The sequence below is a fragment of the Phytophthora cinnamomi genome (assembly GCF_018691715.1).
Source record: "Phytophthora cinnamomi strain GKB4 chromosome Unknown Contig39, whole genome shotgun sequence".
NCBI classification, from domain to species: Eukaryota; Oomycota; class Peronosporomycetes; order Peronosporales; family Peronosporaceae; genus Phytophthora; species Phytophthora cinnamomi.
This window is the reverse complement of record NW_027150972.1, coordinates 1,503,054-1,522,680: the sequence shown is the minus strand read 5'-3', so window position 1 is coordinate 1,522,680 and position 19,627 is coordinate 1,503,054. Positions and strand designations below refer to the sequence as shown.

General features: G+C 53.9%; 2 protein-coding genes across 2 annotated transcripts; one reads left to right on the top strand and one right to left on the bottom strand.

Moving 5' to 3' along the window:
• Positions 1-9,908: 9,908 nt before the first annotated feature.
• On the bottom strand, positions 9,909-11,453 carry IUM83_10749 (Amino Acid/Auxin Permease (AAAP) Family; the record flags this gene model as incomplete). The annotated part of the gene is made up of 1 exon (XM_067935265.1): positions 9,909-11,453. The coding sequence occupies one exon, from the start codon at positions 11,451-11,453 to the stop codon at positions 9,909-9,911; it is 1,545 nt and encodes a 514-aa protein (XP_067791555.1).
• Positions 11,454-16,373: 4,920 nt separating this feature from the next.
• Positions 16,374-17,918, top strand: IUM83_10748 (Amino Acid/Auxin Permease (AAAP) Family; the record flags this gene model as incomplete). The annotated part of the gene is made up of 1 exon (XM_067935264.1): positions 16,374-17,918. The coding sequence occupies one exon, from the start codon at positions 16,374-16,376 to the stop codon at positions 17,916-17,918; it is 1,545 nt and encodes a 514-aa protein (XP_067791554.1).
• Positions 17,919-19,627: the final 1,709 nt, after the last annotated feature.

Sequence of the window (19,627 nt, the reverse complement as noted above, 5' to 3'; positions counted from 1 at the left end):
CAAAATTATGCTGTATATACAGCGCAGCTCACCCCGAAAACCCTTCGGGTTGCAGGGGTTAAGGTGTTATGCAAAGCGAAGTACGAATATCCACACTAAAAGGGCGCGTTTTTCGCCATTTTCCCAAACGTCAACTGCAAATCCATCTTCTTTATGACAAATCAGAAAAGGTGTTTGGCGTAATCATAATGTAATGATGTTCAATACAATGTGAAGGTATAGAATCATGAGAATATATCTGATCGGCAAATCACAGTAGATGATAGGTCCCATGAGACATGCGAACGCAGTACCGTGATTTCGTTAATTGGCGAATGTTGCGACCTTTTACAATGTATTTGTATAGTATTGTTTAAAAAAAGGTGGGTCGCGAAAGGGTTAAAAGAAAGTTATATTCATGGAAGTGTACATTGCGGAATGTTGTTCTTATCCGGGATAAATTAACAAACAACAGGCAACACGACAAAGGGTTACTATTACGCGCTGCATCACACCAATGCTGCGGTCGACTTTTGTATGGATCCGGCGTATGTCTCGTGTGACTTTGAGCAAGCAATCATGAACGCAAAAAAGCACCTGTTTCCGCATTCGAAGATTGCATGCCTTTTCACTTTGGACAGACCTTGCGACGAAAGATGCTGGAGTTGGGTATTTCGGAGAAAAAAGTAGACGAGCCGAAACCTATTCGGCTAAGTGAAATATTGTGTTCTGTGATTCGAAATGTGAAGACGACAATTAAGGAAGTGCCAGGACCAGAAAAATGCCGTAGTCCACTGAGGGTTGGGGCTCGTTTTGGAGATATTTCATCAAGACGTGGTTTAAAAGTACAAACCTGACGACTGGAATGTTTACGGAGTGCACAAAGATATCGTGAACCGCACCAACAATCATCTGGAACAGTGCAATGACACCTTGAATCGCGTCATGGGCGAGGCAAATCCGGACATTGGTAAGTTTGATGGTGTTCTCGAGAGAGAAGGTCAGGAGTTTGTCGACACGTTGTCGGATGTGGCCAACGGCAGGGCGTGTACATCTCAGCGCGTAAGGCCAAGACTAGTCAAGAGGGATGAAGACAGTCCCCGTGATGTGGAAGAAGTACGTCGCTATCACCTGAGTACTAAATTATGCATGCAGCAGGGAATTTAGTAAGCATTTCTTACCTTTTAAAAATAAATCCAATTGCACTTCAATTGGTGTAATTATTTACTTACTGCAGCGGAGTATAGCTCTGTAAATTAAGACTCGAATCGATACGGTTCAGACACATGTTGGCAAAACTAAGAACCCGTATGGAAAACTCAGCATCTGTTTAGTGAAAAAATGTTGAGGAAAGCCTGTACTGGGATTTTGGAAGTTATTTCTATTCGTAGATATCTTCGACAAGGCGCCCGTCCAAGTAATAATCAACGTGCACAGTGATGTGGCCGACGATCATGCCAACCGCCGTGGGGGCGGTGTCTGAGCTGGTGTGTGTGTGTGTGTGTGTGTGTGTGTGTGTGTGTGTGTGTGGTGGTGGTGGTGGGGTCTTGGTACTCGTGTAGATGGGGCGGTCACGGACAAGCGGCTCAAACAACTGGTTGGATCATATTGGAGAGCAGGGATGGAGGAAAGGGTGCTCATATTGTCCCAAGCAGAAATGTGCCTGCAGTGACGGTGCGGCCTAGTCTTCGTGAGACAGGTCGGCCTTGGGTAGAGTTAGCACTATCTATTTCGGAGATCTCAAAGGAGGAAGAAAAAGCGTGCGTGGGGCAGAGGCGTGCAGCGATGAAGCATTGCAACGGATTGCAGACGCGGTGGAGCATTGAGGGATTGAGAGTCAAATGCGACGGCAGTCTGAAGGTACTGCTGAGGAAACATACTGTTGTAAGAGAAGGGTACGGGGATCCTGTCTGATGCATACGATTATGCAGCTCGAACAACGATGGAAGGAGTTCCGCAAATTGGTGGGGGGCATACTGGACAAGCGGGTGTCGGACCTGATGACCGTGGGACGCCAAGCTGGTGAAGAGATGCTGTTTGTGCCAACGGCGCATGTTATGCCTATGGATAGCGGGGATGCACACAAATTCAGAGAATTTGGGCTTAGTTTGCTAGCCAATTACCCGGAGCTGGCCTTTTCATGAGATTCAGAAGAAGTGCTTCTGGTTCACCATGGATTGGACGATAAGCACCACGTGTTCCAGGTTTGTTCGCAGGAGGGGGAGCAGATACGGCACTCGTGGAGCACAACGGAGACGACATTGACTCTGGATACAACAATGCCACAGTGGAGGCTACGGTCTCGGATATATTGGGTGTGGATCCGCGAGTCGTCTGGATTGTCCCGCACCCCTGGCAAACGAAAATGAGGTCTTTATGGGCTGGCAAGCGGCGATGGCGCCAGTCCAGACGAGGATATCGCAAGTTGATAACGGCGAAACGGGCGCAGCAGGTCAAGCAGGTGGTGGCAGATAATGAGCGGAAATGGAGGGACAGCGACGTCCAGTTAGCACAGGCATTGAAAACTCTGTCGTGGCAGCAAATCCATTCAATGGAAGCGGTTACGGCTTATCAGACCCAGAATATTGTAAGGCTAAAGCATAATAGACTGCGCATCTGGAACAAGGACACGATGGGCCACCAGTGCATGGCGCAGACGTGCCAAGGCAGGCAAGCCAAGGGGACAGCGCACCTCGTCTGGGGATGTCCAGAAGCAAGGGCATATTGGGAATTCTTCACTGCGCGATGGGGGGAAGATGGGGGGAATGAGGATGCAGACATTACAAATTGGTCGGTACAGACAAAGCCATTTTCGGATTCTGGCTGAAGCGTCCGCCACAATGGTTGGTGAGTAGGGGAGAGGATACCTGCAAACTGCATTGGGAAGTATTGAGTAGCGTAGCCAGGGAAATGTGGGCGCTAGGGTGCGCGGTGACGCTGACGGCTATATGGAGGAGGAATGTTGATCGAAAACACAAAAGCGCGGAGATCGACCTCCCCTTGGGAGGGGCGCTGATGCGATATCATGCTGAAGTTCTGGAGGCTTATGATCGGTACCGTCTTGGATTATATCCTGTGACGGCAGAAGCTGTAATCAAGTTGGAGGTGGCGGGCTACGTTATACATCGCTGGCGAACGCGACCAGTGGAGAAGACACCAACAGAACATCAGACCGCCACATGGATCTGGTTCTTCGATGGAGAATCACGACGCATCCGGGCCTGGCTGGCAGTGGTAGCGTGATCGTTGAAGTGGACCGAAATACTGCCTCTGCAAAAATAATATGGGCGGCAGCGACGGCTCTCGGAAGGACGAAAGTCACCAATAATGAGGCAGAATATGTCGGGGTGCAGGGGCTACTTGCATACGCGCATGCGCAACGGTGGAAATAACTGTATGTTGTTGGGGACAGTGCCCTCATCCTTCGGATGATGGTGCCGAGGAAGGCACCAAAGGCTCACAATATGCTACACTGGTACCGGACCACTACCCGACTTGCTGATGTGATCGGGGTTCTGAGCTGGAGACATCACTATCGGAGGTATAATAAAGTGGCAGATTGGCTGGCGAACTACGCAATGGACACACATACTAGTGTGGCGGTAGAGAAGCCATCTGCACACGAGAGGTCAGGATTTACAGAGGGTTTGGCGACGCTCATGGATGGAGATGCAGAACATTGGCTGTCGCGAGAGGGGGCCATATTATGATTGGGTCAAGTGGGGGGCATGAGCAAGTCCGTTAAATAAAACGGCAACTGGGGCGGTTAAACATCGCGCACCGGAATGGATATTAGAGTTCAGTTCCTCATAGGTTCCAGTAATACAATATACCACACCTTAATAATAATACTCGTGTAGATGGCCCAGGCGTTTGACGTAGTCGCAGCGGTTACGGTAGGCTTTCTTTTGTTTGGCCCGTTCTTGGCGCTGCTTAACAAAGTGCGCACAGCGCGCGAACACTTTGTTCTGGTGGCGTTTCATGTTTCCATGCGTCGCAAAACGGTTCTTGCATTTGGTGCAAGTCTTGGCGCGGCGTATCGTTTTCTCAATTGATCCTTACAAAATAATATAATTTATCTTTTTTTATAATACCCCAAAAGGTGGAGCCCTGTGCGATAGATCAACTTTTGAATCCAAACCATCTAGGAATTAGAGTAGTCGTTACATATTAGTCTAATTCCTCGAATAAATAGTTGGTCCAAAAGTTGACCTGTCCCTCGGTTGAACCGTAAAAAATCTCATACGGGACGGCAACGCTATGCATTCGTCCAGCACGAAGTGACTGCTATATGGATCCACTCCATCCTTGATTCGTTATCGATCGATCAACCAGAGCACACGGATGACGTCAATTGCAGTGAGCACCCACAGGGAAAGAATTTGACAATTGCAGCGACCCCCCCCCCGTGGTGAAGGACGGTAGTCGGTCTGCGCACAAACCCGTTTGTTTTGAGTGGAGGTTTTCGTTCCGGTTAGCGAGCCCTCTAGTGATGCAACCGCGAAACTATGTAACTATCAAATGCGCCGCCATACAGCGTGAACGACGCCTGTAGCGGCAGCATCTCTCACGGATAAGAAATGAATATGTTGCAGAAGGCCATCAACGCAATGACAATGATAGTGATCGTAGGACCGGTACGCGTGAAGTTGCCGGGTATGTCCAGGGTGCCGACACCTTACACGCAAGGTAGGTGAAGAGCGATATATGAGGCGACAATAAGAGCGATTTTGGCTGGACAAGGCCATATGCAATATGGTGAGAAGCTCTCGGTACCAGAATCTGTCGTGTTTCTCCCATCTAGCGGTAGGATAACTGACTGTGAAGCATGGTGGGAGGCCTTCTAACGTAGTTTGGCGGTTCTCCTCGGTGGTCGATTTACCGGGGTCTCCAGTCAGATGACACAGAGTACTCTCATGGCATAGCCGGATGGAAACTACCGAGGTGTTTTCCTCAGTTCCGTGTTTCAGTCCGTCGGATTGAGCGATCCGGGAATTCAGACATACTCAGCAGATGCTAAACCGGGTGAGGGTCAGTCCACACGACACCAAGCGCAGTAGTTACCTGTGCCAACTCACAGCTCAATCAACGTGAGTACGACAGCGTCCGCTTCGCTTATGCCAGGTATATTATACAGAACTCGCAATCGGGGTCGGTCGCGCAGGGACCCTCCCTGGAGATTTAGGCAATAGCAGCGGCTGCTACGGTAAAACCTGTCAGCAGGATCATATCTGTGTCGCGCGCACAAGATTCCGGTGGCCCGCCAGATCGGTCCAAACCGGTTTCTGGCCGAGACGGTTGGAAGGAACACCACGAATTGCTGCAGCACGACTACAGAAGGTAGTGGCTCATAGAATATAGGAAGTAAGGAACCACGTTTTTTCTCGGTAAATCTACTCAGTTCCCAATTTCATTTACATCTATCAAGTCCACGTGGCATTTTGCTTAAACAAAACGCAGCGTGAAGCTACTTACAAAGTCCTCCAACCCGCCAGACGTGTCAAGATGCCCGAACAAGTGACGTTCGAGAAAGTGAAGAGCAACGGCAGTGTGGTCAAGAAGTAGGTACCAGTATTCCGGGACGGAGACTGGAAGGAGTACTTGAATGACTACTGCGTCTGTCTGAGTACTTCACGTTGATGGGATACAGTCAGGGCGACGCAGATCAGCTCGACTTCGTTGGAGATATCCAGGTCCTGTTACACGATGCTATTCAACGAACCTGTTGCTGAGGAGCAGCACATGAGCAACAATGTAGCCGCCCAGACCTTGTGTCGGCTGACAGCGGTCTACTGCCCTCCAGGGACTCGGACGTTGACCATGGACCAGTTTATGCAGGCGAAAAAGGCGCGCACGATGACTGTGCGCGAGTACGCGCGTAATTTCAGGGGGTTACTGTGCTTGATCCCCTTCGTGGAGGAGAATGAACCTGTCCCAGAGGCAGATTCGGTCGCATGTTTAAGAGCGGTATGCCGGTGTGAACTGAACCGCCATGCCCGCAACTGTAACCTCACAAGCATGAAGGCCTAGTTCGAGACCATTGAGCGGAGCGACAAAGAGGCCGAGCCGCTTCACGGTAACCGGCCCGTGCCGCGTCGTCAAGTGGAGCAACACGACAAGGACAAGAACAAAATCCCACCTGAGGACGTTGCCACAGCGAGCAGTAGCCGGTGAGAAGCTGGCCCCGGCAGAACACGAACTTGTGCTTGTTCTACAGCAAGAAAGGGCACTTGGCGTCCAAGTGCTTTCGGAACCTGGAGTCGCCTTCGTACAAGCCGCGTGGTGACTGCAACGGACAGCGCGAAGGCAACGCCTTTCCCGCGACGCAGGAACAGCTGTCGCAAATAGCTGCAATGATAGAAACTATCAAGAGGCGGCGAGATGAAGTGCTGAATGCAATGAGGTTCTATCGTGAGGACGAAAGAACGCGTTTGACATGGAAGCGCTCTCCCCACGCGGCCTCTTTCGCGACCAGCTGTAGAAGAACATGCACTACTGCAAGTCTGCCGACTTATCGGTACTAGCAGTACAAAGTGGGAGCCTAAAATGGAGACGGAAGCGCTGATCAAAGACTGACTGCTCGTCGTCAGTTATTGAGCAGTGTGTTGTCTCTAACACCAAGAAGTTGATGAAGCTTACTCGTAGTGAGGCGGCGGTTCGACCGGCCGGCTGTCCAGCAGCTTCAAGGAGCATGTGCAGCTGCGTTCGCAGATGTGCAAGTAGCCATGGTTCAAGCAACTAAGTTGGCATTCCCTGACTACACTGCGCACTCTGGTGTGCTTACGGGTGCCTCGGGGTTCCATCTTAGTGCTCTTGTCTCACAGCGTGATCGACAGGTGGCCTTCTGGCCGAAGATGTGCAATGGCAGTCAGCGAAAGTGCCCGGCCAACAAGTTGGAGTTACTCAGCACCGTACTCGTGCTGAGAGGACACCGCGGCATGCGTTTAGGTCAGGACGTGAGGATCTCCACGGAACATCTGAACTTGATGTACACCACGTTCAGCAAATGGCAGATGATGCGTTGGCGATTGGAAGTAGAAGAACCCGGATCAGCGTTGCTGTATGTGAAGGGCGAGGAGAACATCGTCGCGGACGCGCTGGCGCGCCTGAGCACTGACGATTCCGTATTGGGGAAAGACAAGTCGAATGAGCGCTCGCAACACCAGCTTGCGGGTGCCGCTTCAAGTGCGAGTGCAGCGGCCGTCCCCTTCCGCTTTGACTTCCGTGAACTGGCACGCGCGAAGCAAGCCTCTGCGCTGAACGAGCGTCCGGTGTGCGAGCTGAGTGACATAGTGCAGAAGGTGGACCCCACTAGCAAGAGGGTGGTCGTGCCGAAGGCCATGCAGCGACGTGTTGTTGAAGAGTGTCACGATGAGCTGATGCACTCTGGTGCTACAACCATGTCCAGCCCACCCATTTCAATGGAAGGGCATGGAAGCGGATGCAGATCGTTGCGTGACAGCTTGCATTGAGTGTGCTATGAGCGATCACCCCATAGTGAAGTAAACCACCGCTGAAGACCGTGACTGTGCACCTGTGGTACGAAGTGGCCATCGACTTAATTGGCCCTTTTTGGTAAACAGCAATTTCGAGGCGTGATTATTATCGACACCAGCACAAGGTTGTCCGAGTCACACCACGTCTCCGACGCCAGCAGTGACGAAGCGGCCTACACCTTCGATCGCTACTGTACTTGCGCCCGGCCCGTATCATTTACGACCAAGGCACGGAATCCAAGAAGGAGTTCGCGGAGCTGCTCACGAGCTACGGCATCGAAGTGGTGCCAACTACAACTCGCCACCCGCGGACAAACGGTGTGGTTGCGTCTGTCCGCTTTGAGTCCATGAACTCAAAAAAATTGAAGTCTCGAATGTATGCTGCTGTGGAGTTTATCGATCCCGACATCCTGAAAGAGTTGACGGGGCAGCTCTATGTTCTGGTTTTCGACGGAGTACGGACGGCGACGAGCATTCGCTGGCGCTTTTCATCGTTTAAGAACAACACGGAGTAGTCTCGCGTGGAGGGAGGGGGGACGATATATTCGCAATTTCTAGTGGAGATCGTGGGGGTCCCCAGAATCAATATTGTGATGGCGCAATATACACTATTGAGGAATTTCATTTTTTTTACTGATCTCTGACTGGCAAGCGTACCACATTTATCGATAAACGGGACCAAGCATCCCACGAGCTGAGCATGAACACTGCTCGCGTGAACGAGCACGAGCAGCAAAAAGCCTGCGAGCGTGCTCGTCGGGATTTGAGCGCTCCCTGTGAATTCGATTCGACAGGAGAGCGCCAATCCCCCCCCCTCAATACCTAACATTATTTGAGACCGTGTCAAACAAAAAAATGCTTACGAACCTAAGTACGAATCGCGATTTAACCGCATGAACTGAAAGAGCTGTTCTTGTGCTTCTTTTAAGCTATTGATCGTCATAAAATGTTTAGAACTCGTGGAGCGATAAAAATTATCTCCATTTCCGGACCCCCGACATCCTGGACTTTATGTGGGGCGTGTGACCTCAATATTTTTTCAATATTAGCGTATTGTATACTGCCGGAAACCTCTTGTAAAAAGCAATCGAATTAGAGTTGTTTTATGCTTTCTGCGAGTGTTTTTAACATTTAAATTTTTGATGTCCGGTTATGTACGAATTTTGATTGGTCAACTTTAAACGCGATTATCTCGATAACTCCAAATGGTGGCTAAGCATCTTTTTGTTTGCCGCGGTCTCACAATAAATTTTATTGGATAAAAATAAATTACTGGACCGGGATTCGTTAAAAGAGAGCAGAGCGCGCTCAGAGCGGCGCGTACTTACTACTTATGTAGTGGGATGCTTGAACGGGACACTCTGCTATCGGGACCTCGCGAGTTAAAGCATAGCTGACTGGGCTCATTGCACATTGTATAACGTGCCCACACGTCACATGAAGCTCGGTCGTACGTGGAATAATGGCACGCGCTAAACCGTTTTGATCTCCAGGAACATCGCTTCTTTTGCCACTAATTAAGAGTACGTAGTAAACGGCCCATAATTCACTGATCGCCATCCAGTCGTTTGATCGCAGATCCGCTTCAACAAGATCTCGAACTTCACGATCCTCTTTTTTTCTTCTTTTCAACACAGCAGTCTTCAACCCGTGAACTCGATGCGCCGCTCGGAGTGTACAGTACATGCATTCTACAGAGGCTCGGTTGCAACAACTGCACGTTCTGGTTGAAGTACCAGCCGCAAGTGTTGACTCCACGTGGGGCCCACGGACCGTGAGCCGTGGCACGGTGGGTAACAAGCATGTACATGTACGGCAACAACGCGATATTTTCCCACTCTAATGTAGGTGCAGCCTCCGCCGAAGATTTGTTGGGTCGCTACTGCAAAAGAGCACAAGTGCAGCATCGGCAGCAATAACCAGTTGTAGATCAAACAGGCTTATAAGTCACAACATTGCGAATTGTGTGTCACTGTCGTTGTCGTTGCTGTTGTTGTTGTTGTTGTTGTTGTTGTTGTTGTTGTTGGAGTGACGGCTGTAGATCGGTGCAGCCACGTGGCAACCGGCCTGAATAGCTAGTCTCAAGTTGAATAGACTGCCTTCCTCCTATAAAATCGATACTGTACTGGTCGAGAAAATCACTGTACAATAGTACATGTACGAATAAGCCGTGTACAGATGTAGAGTTTATCAGTATGCCGAACAGCGCGTTCGACTGTATTGCCTGCAAATGAAAGCACACTCATGAACTGCAACCGAGTCAAGAAACAAAATGTCGTCTAAAGACAATGACCAACAATTTGCGGATACAACACGATACACTGTACTTGTTGTTGCTCTTATGAACGTGTCGGGCACGGACTATCCTGATGCCACTCTATGATATATCAACGCCACCAAGCTGCGCTGCTTCTTACGCTGCTGCTGCTCGGCTTAGTTGGTGCTGTTGTTGCGGATGTAGTACGGCTCGTTCTGGTACTCGGCCTCGCAGTACGAGAACAAAGTGTCGTCGTCCGACGGCGTGAAGAGCTGCTTGCCGGCGTGGATCATCACGTAGCAGCCCGTGACGGCGCACACCACAATCACCAGCATCGACGCGCCCTTGTCCACGAACGACATGCTCTTCCAGAACACGCGCAGATAGATGATCAGCGGCATGAGCAGGCAGCTTGTCGTGTGCGCCGTGGCGCCCGTGAAGTCCTCCAGGTCCAGGAAGCGCTTGCGCGCCAGCACGGCGATGATCACCAGAATGACAATGATGCAAATGCGCAGGGCGATGTAGCGCAGCGGGTTGTTGCGGTACGGCGCGTGCAGCTGCTCCTCCGTGATCTCCTCGCCGAACTCGAGCGCCACGCGCAGGTGCGACATACGGCCCTCCGTCTTCTCCACCAGGCTGGAAGCGGACACCTGACGGTTGGCCGTGTCCATGGGCGTCGAGCTCTGGATGTACGAGCGCTTCTCCTGGATCTCCAGGTCCATGTCCACGTTCGCCTGGTCCACCTCGCCGTTGAAGCGCACGATCTCGGGGCCCTTGTGCATGCCCAGGATCAGACGCTCCGCCATGAAGAACGGAGGCATCATGAGCGTCGAGAAGGCGATCGAAATGTGCACCTGCATGAACAGGTACGCCATCACCACGGCGCCGCGGTCGGCGGTGAAGCCCAGAGGCGCCAGGCCCAGCGGGTCCGACGTGCTCACGATCGAGTACAGGATGTTGCCCGACAGCTGGCAGCCGCCGGCCGTGTAACCAGCCAGCGCCACGGCCACGAAGAAGGCCGAGATGAAGAGGATGGTGATCACCACCACGCGCGGCATGCGCTGCGGCTGCGAGTGCTCGCGCTGCAGGTCGGGCACCACGATGGCGGCGCCGTACGCGAGCGCGAGGTTACCGAAGCACGTCAGCACCTGGTGCAGCGTCACGTCCGGCGACGGGATCGAGCCGTGGCCGCGCATGTTCCACTGCAGCACCGACACGGCGATGATGTCGGCGATGACCGTGCCCATGCAGCCGGCGAAGGCCATGCCGGCGCTCTCCTTGAGCGTCGGGATGAGGCACACGGGGATGACCATGAGCGCCATGAAGATGATCCAGAAGATCTGGCTGAACGAGTCCGGGAACAGCACGTCCAGCAGCGTGCTGCCGAGCACCAGGAAGGCGCACGGCACCAGCAGACACACGCCCATCTGGGACACCACCGTGAAGAAGCGGCCCCACTTGCCCAGGGCCCACTCGCCCAGGTCGCCGTACGTCTTGACGGACGACGGCGCCACCAGCATCACCTTGGACAGCTTGAGCGTGGCGTACGTGTTGGCGAAGATCATGAAGGCCAGGGCGATGGATGCGAACACGGGCCCGGCGCGCGCGTAGTTGGAAGGCATGGCCAGCGAGCCGATGCCGCACACGCAGCAGAAGAGGTTGAAGGACGCCTTGGCGTCCTCCATCGTGAAGAAGGCGGTCTTGCCGTTGGCGGACGACATGGCGGAACGAGGCGTCGAGCGGCGGCGATGTGTTGTTGCTACTGCTGCTGCCGGACTTCTCCGAGAGAGAGCAAATTCCAAAGTGAGCACGTTAAAGCGGCCCGCGAGCGAGCGACACAACCTCTGCTTCTTTTCGGGTCCGCCGCCGCAGCAGATTTGCTTCTCGAGTGTGGCCTGCTCACTGAGCAAGGCGGTCGAGCAGAGCCAATGCGTTTGACGGCTCTTTTTCCAGGGCAAGCATACTGGGCGCAAGTGCGGCGTGCAGAGCAGCCCCAGTGCGTGGAAGCACCCGCCCCGCACTTGGCTGCATCAGAGCGCCTTGTGAGCTCATGTCCCTGCTTGCAACAAGTTGCCGTTGCAGCAGACTTGCACCGAGGTGAGATACGGAGCACCACATGAAGGCAAGGCGCGGGCGCGGTGCTGAAGATCCCCCTCCGTTTAAGGATGCGCGCCTCGACCGTCTCAGTTGGGAGATGCGCTTTCGCCAATCTCAGCGACTGTCACAGTCCTCTCTGCTCGTCCACACATGTGGACGAAGCAGCTTGTTTTGCAGCGTGTCTGCCAGTTCCCGCAAAATGGGATTTCACGGGGACCCCACACCGTTTCGTGCCGTTTGAAATGCAAAGCAGCAGGAATGCGGTCTGGACGACGATCGAGTCTGGGGAGAATGCCTTCTCGATGATCAGTGCATTGGAGCACTGCGCGCTTGGAGGCAGGCGTTACTGCCACCGCCTATCCTGAGGATAACGCACCTTGGACCGTATTTCGAGGGACGACCTTGCGCGACCCTCAGGGCCTTTCCGGTTCAGGGGACCGCTCTTTTCCCCTTGAGCGCTCGCTGCTTGGCAACGATTGATGATCGCTGATGGCAGCAGCTGCTCGCACGCTCCGGATTTCTCTACCTAGCGAACACGATTCCCGGACGCCGGGCGTCCACACCGGGACGTTCGATCTTGTAGGCGCAGACCGGCAGAAGACCCCCACTACAATAACAATACATGTACAGTACGTGGCTGTGTGTGCGTCGTCGCTGGGCAAATCCTATAGCCGCGGCGCGCTAAACGGCAAAATGGCAAGTTGAAGACGGCGTTGCCTTACATGTACAGTATCTTCAAGCGGGGATGCTGGCTTCGCCGTCCGAATGGACGGTGTGCCGGTGCGCCGGATGGACTTGCCGCCTCGCATGTTATTAACTGAAGAAGGGTGGATGCGCAGCACTGAAGCGGGCGTGCGGCCACCGGTCAACCGAGACGAAGCGCTGGGTGCTCCTCGCCCATCTCTCCGTGCAACAACTCACCTTGGGTTCCGGTGCATGCTCTGGAGCATGGCCTGCATGGCCCCATCCTCCTTTACTGGTATTATAGGCCCGCCTCCAGGAGCATCCCCCTATCCGGTTCGCGCGTGTCTAACTATCAAAGGTCTGTAAGGCGCCCTCTGGCCCACTGTAGTGTCTGGGGGGCGAGGCTTCCTCTTCTCGATCATGAACAGCAGTTCGTGTGCTCGAACTTTCCCCTTCATGACAAGCAGCGCGTCAGCAGCTGCAGCACAACCAGCATGCATTACATATACGTGTACACGTGATAGTGCTGTGGTGAGTTAAAGGCTTAGTACAAGGTAAGCGGCTCGCCTATGTTATCTACCCATAGAGTCTATGCCCCGACACGCGGCAAGAAAGCAGGCAAAAAGTTGCTGCCCACAAGTACAAGGAGTTGCAGCACTGAAGATCCATGACAAGCGATGTGCGAACGAGGCAACGATTGCCCGGTGCTGCAGCTCCTCAACAGCCCGGTTTGTTTGGCGGCACCAAATTGGTGCCTCGCCACACCTGTTGAATGCTGTAACCTGATCGGCAGAGCTTGATAAGTTTTCTGGTTGAGACGGGTGACATTGCCGCCTACGAATTGCAGGCAACGATGCGGAACCTGCTCGCTGGCTTGCGGCGCAGAAGATCTGCTGCTGTACACAGCAACATCGCAGCTTTTCGAGTCGAAAAAGCAGCGCAGATGATCTGTCAGCAACATGGCAACATTTTCGACTGGGCCAATTGATGTACCACGCTAAACGGCGTGTTTTTCTGCAAAAAATACACGGGCATCCAAACAATAGGATTACACTTGCCTTTGGTTCGACAGCCTCGCGAGACGACTGACTCGCCGGGGAGCTCTCAAGCGCTGAAGACCATCCAGTCGTCACAGAGGCAACGTGGTGTGGCGGCTGGGGTTGAGTGGCTTAGCGCGCGTGACAAAATAAATGTAAAACAAAAAGTGGACTGATAGGATCTACTGTAGATCATTACGAGGAGGCTTTCATACCTAGTAATTGACACGTCAAAGGGTAATGCTCGAGACAGACATTTTGGCAAGGCGTCCGCACCCCTTCGTTTGCAGCCGTTACGACGAGGGCACCGCGAAAGGTCCCAACTGCAAAAGTCGTGTATGTAAGCCTTATGCCCCTCGATCTGATGATGCCAAGGCCCACGACCTGTAGGCCCCTACTACGGGACAGGTGTCCTCGTCGTAACGGCTGCAAACGAAGGGGTGCGGACGCCTTGCCAAAATGTCTGTCTCGAGCAGTACCCTTTGACGTGTCAATGACTAGGTATGAAAGCCTCCTCGTACTGTAATGATCTACAGTAGATCCTATCAGTCCACTTTTTGTTTTACATTTATTTTGTCACGGGCGCTAAGCCACTCAACCCCAGCCGCCACACCACGTTGCCTCCGTGACGACAGGATGGTCTTCAGCGCTTGAGAGCTCCCCGGCGAGTCAGTCGTCTCGCGAGGCTGTCGAACCAAAGGCAAGTGTAATCCTATTGTTTGGATGCCCGTGTATTTTTTGCAGAAAAACACGCCGTTTAGCGTGGTACATCAATTGGCCCAGTCGAAAATGTTGCCATGTTGCTGACAGATCATCTGCGCTGCTTTTTCGATTCGAAAAGCTGCGATGTTGCTGTGTACAGCAGCAGATCTTCTGCGCCGCAAGCCAGCGAGCAGGTTCCGCATCGTTGCCTGCAATTCGTAGGCGGCAATGTCACCCGTCTCAATCAGAAAACTTATCAAGCTCTGCCGATCAGATTACAGCATTCAACAGGTGTGGCGAGGCACCGATTTGGTGCCGCCAAACAAACCGGGCTGTTGAGGAGCTGCAGCACCGGGCAATCGTTGCCTCGTTCGCACATCGCTTGTCATGGATCTTCAGTGCTGCAACTCCTTGTACTTGTGGGCAGCAACTTTTTGCCTGCTTTCTTGCCGCGTGTCGGGGCATAGACTCTATGGGTAGATAACATAGGCGAGCCGCTTACCTTGTACTAAGCCTTTAACTCACCACAGCACTATCACGTGTACACGTATATGTAATGCATGCTGGTTGTGCTGCAGCTGCTGACGCGCTGCTTGTCATGAAGGGGAAAGTTCGAGCACACGAACTGCTGTTCATGATCGAGAAGAGGAAGCCTCGCCCCCCAGACACTACAGTACAGTGGGCCAGAGGGCGCCTTCCAGACCTTTGATAGTTAGACACGCGCGAACCGGATAGGGGGATGCTCCTGGAGGCGGGCCTATAATACCAGTAAAGGAGGATGGGGCCATGCGGGCCATGCTCCAGAGCATGCACCGGAACCCAAGGTGAGTTGTTGCACGGAGAGATGGGCGAGGAGCACGCAGCGCTTCGTCTCGGTTGACCGGTGGCCGCACGCCCGCTTCAGTGCTGCGCATCCACCCTTCTTCAGTTAATAACATGCGAGGCGGCAAGTCCATCCGGCGCACCGGCACACCGTGCATTTGGACGGCGAAGCCAGCATCCCCGCTTGAAGATACTGTACATGTAAGGCAACGCCGTCTTCAACTTGCCATTTTGCCGTTTAGCGCGCCGCGGCTATAGGATTTGCCCAGCGACGACGCACACACAGCCACGTACTGTACATGTATTGTTATTGTAGTGGGGGTCTTCTGCCGGTCTGCGCCTACAAGATCGAACGTCCCGGTGTGGACGCCCGGCGTCCGGGAATCGTGTTCGCTAGGTAGAGAAATCCGGAGCGTGCGAGCAGCTGCTGCCATCAGCGATCATCAATCGTTGCCAAGCAGCGAGCGCTCAAGGGGAAAAGAGCGGTCCCCTGAACCGGAAAGGCCCTGAGGGTCGCGCAAGGTCGTCCCTCGAAATACGGTCCAAGGTGCGTTATCCTCAGGATAGGCGGTGGCAGTAACGCCTGCCTCCAAGCGCGCAGTGCTCCAATGCACTGATCATCGAGAAGGCATTCTCCCCAGACTCGATCGTCGTCCAGACCGCATTCCTGCTGCTTTGCATTTCAAACGGCACGAAACGGCGTGGGGTCCCCGTGAAAGCCCACTTTGCGGGAACTGGCAGACACGCTGCAAAACAAGCTGCTTCGTCCACATGTGTGGACGAGCAGAGAGGACTGTGACAGTCGCTGAGATTGGCGAAAGCGCATCTCCCAACTGAGACGGTCGAGGCGCGCATCCTTAAACGGAGGGGGATCTTCAGCACCGCGCCCGCGCCTTGCCTTCATGTGGTGCTCCGTATCTCGCCTCGGTGCAAGTCTGCTGCAACGGCAACTTGTTGCAAGCAGGGACATGAGCTCACAAGGCGCTCTGATGCAGCCAAGTGCGGGGCGGGTGCTTCCACGCACTGGGGCTGCTCTGCACGCCGCACTTGCGCCCAGTATGCTTGCCCTGGAAAAAGAGCCGTCAAACGCATTGGCTCTGCTCGACCGCCTTGCTCAGTGAGCAGGCCACACTCGAGAAGCAAATCTGCTGCGGCGGCGGACCCGAAAAGAAGCAGAGGTTGTGTCGCTCGCTCGCGGGCCGCTTTAACGTGCTCACTTTGGAATTTGCTCTCTCTCGGAGAAGTCCGGCAGCAGCAGTAGCAACAACACATCGCCGCCGCTCGACGCCTCGTTCCGCCATGTCGTCCGCCAACGGCAAGACCGCCTTCTTCACGATGGAGGACGCCAAGGCGTCCTTCAACCTCTTCTGCTGCGTGTGCGGCATCGGCTCGCTGGCCATGCCTTCCAACTACGCGCGCGCCGGGCCCGTGTTCGCATCCATCGCCCTGGCCTTCATGATCTTCGCCAACACGTACGCCACGCTCAAGCTGTCCAAGGTGATGCTGGTGGCGCCGTCGTCCGTCAAGACGTACGGCGACCTGGGCGAGTGGGCCCTGGGCAAGTGGGGCCGCTTCTTCACGGTGGTGTCCCAGATGGGCGTGTGTCTGCTGGTGCCGTGCGCCTTCCTGGTGCTCGGCAGCACGCTGCTGGACGTGCTGTTCCCGGACTCGTTCAGCCAGATCTTCTGGATCATCTTCATGGCGCTCATGGTCATCCCCGTGTGCCTCATCCCGACGCTCAAGGAGAGCGCCGGCATGGCCTTCGCCGGCTGCATGGGCACGGTCATCGCCGACATCATCGCCGTGTCGGTGCTGCAGTGGAACATGCGCGGCCACGGCTCGATCCCGTCGCCGGACGTGACGCTGCACCAGGTGCTGACGTGCTTCGGTAACCTCGCGCTCGCGTACGGCGCCGCCATCGTGGTGCCCGACCTGCAGCGCGAGCACTCGCAGCCGCAGCGCATGCCGCGCGTGGTGGTGATCACCATCCTCTTCATCTCGGCCTTCTTCGTGGCCGTGGCGCTGGCTGGTTACACGGCCGGCGGCTGCCAGCTGTCGGGCAACATCCTGTACTCGATCGTGAGCACGTCGGACCCGCTGGGCCTGGCGCCTCTGGGCTTCACCGCCGACCGCGGCGCCGTGGTGATGGCGTACCTGTTCATGCAGGTGCACATTTCGATCGCCTTCTCGACGCTCATGATGCCTCCGTTCTTCATGGCGGAGCGTCTGATCCTGGGCATGCACAAGGGCCCCGAGATCGTGCGCTTCAACGGCGAGGTGGACCAGGCGAACGTGGACATGGACCTGGAGATCCAGGAGAAGCGCTCGTACATCCAGAGCTCGACGCCCATGGACACGGCCAACCGTCAGGTGTCCGCTTCCAGCCTGGTGGAGAAGACGGAGGGCCGTATGTCGCACCTGCGCGTGGCGCTCGAGTTCGGCGAGGAGATCACGGAGGAGCAGCTGCACGCGCCGTACCGCAACAACCCGCTGCGCTACATCGCCCTGCGCATTTGCATCATTGTCATTCTGGTGATCATCGCCGTGCTGGCGCGCAAGCGCTTCCTGGACCTGGAGGACTTCACGGGCGCCACGGCGCACACGACAAGCTGCCTGCTCATGCCGCTGATCATCTATCTGCGCGTGTTCTGGAAGAGCATGTCGTTCGTGGACAAGGGCGCGTCGATGCTGGTGATTGTGGTGTGTGCCGTCACGGGCTGCTACGTGATGATCCACGCCGGCAAGCAGCTCTTCACGCCGTCGGACGACGACACTTTGTTCTCGTACTGCGAGGCCGAGTACCAGAACGAGCCGTACTACATCCGCAACAACAGCACCAACTAAGCCGAGCAGCAGCAGCGTAAGAAGCAGCGCAGCTTGGTGGCGTTGATATATCATAGAGTGGCATCAGGATAGTCCGTGCCGACACGTTCATAAGAGCAACAACAAGTACAGTGTATCGTGTTGTATCCGCAAATTGTTGGTCATTGTCTTTAGACGACATTTTGTTTCTTGACTCGGTTGCAGTTCATGAGTATGCTTTCATTTGCAGGCAATGCAGGCAATGCAGGCAATGCAGGCAATCGAACGCGCTGTTCGGCATACTGATAAACTCTACATACTAGTAGTACTACTTTGTACTACACGGCTTATTCGTACATGTACTATTGTACAGTGATTTTTTCGACCAGTACAGTATCGATTTTATAGGAGGAAGGCAGTCTATCCAACTTGAGACTAGCTATTCAGGCCGGTTGCCACGTGGTTGCACCGATCTACAGCCGTCACTCCAATAACAGCAACAACAACGACGGTGACACACAATTCGCAATGTTGTGACTTATAAGCCTGTTTGATCTACAACTGGTTATTGCTGCCGATGCTGTACTTGTGCTCTTTTGCCGTAGCGACCCAACAAATCTTCGGCGGAGGCTGCACCTACATCAGAGTGGGAAGTATCGCGTTGTTGCCATTCATGTACATGTTTGTTGCCCACCGTGGGCCCCACGTGGGGTCAACACTTGCGGCTGGTACTTCAACCAGAACGTGCAGTTGTTGCAACCGAGCCTCTGTAGAATGCATGTACTGTACACTCCGAGCGGCGCATCGAGTTCACGGGTTGAAGACTGCTGTGCTGAAAAGAAGAAAAAAAAGAGGATCGTGAAGTTCGAGATCTTGTTGAAGCGGATCTGCGATCAAACGACTGGATGGCGATCAGTGAATTATGTGGCCGTTTTCTATGTACTCTTAATTAGGGGCGATGCTCATTTCAGGAGCTAACGATTTAACAAGTGTCATTTTCTCGCGTACTACTGTATTTAACAGTACGAAGCAGCTTCATGTGACGTTCTTCATGTACAATGTACAATGAGCTCGGTTCAACTCGCGAGGTCCCTAAGGCCGGTTCTCAACCGAGGCGGACGCATGCGTTTTCGGACACTTTGTGATCTGATTGGTTAACAGGACGTTACAAAAATGATCCTGCACAACTCATGCGTTGGCAAGCGTTAACTACTTTTGGCCAATCAGTGCACTGCATTATTTGCATTCCCCCTCAAAGCACTCCCCCTCCTCTGACATGGCGTCGGTCCGGCTTCGACGTGCTTCTCCCCCGCGCTTCACCCCCACCGCAAGGTAACGGCGTCGCTGGAAAGCTGAAGATGAGCTCTGCGGCCTTCTGGTTTGTTTGGTAGCCATCAAGCGACACCAAGCAGCACGAAAAAAAAATGCAACAGTTCGAGAGCGGATTTCGTGGCGAGTGCATGCTTCTACGCTACTTAGAGATTCAGCTTTCAAGAGATACTACAGGGGCTTGGTGGGTTGGACCAGTTTCGCTCCCCATTGCCGGACGGGGGAGTCTTGGTCAGCGCTTCAGATATTGTTGAGTCGTGAACCACACGAAGATCACACAGAGTAACAGTACAATGATTGGATAATATTGATCAAACACTGGTCCAATCAAATTTGGTCAGTTTCATTCTCAACCGAGCATACGGGGTAGGGCACGCATGTAACGCACGCATCGAGAAAAACGCTTCGGTTGAGAACCGGCC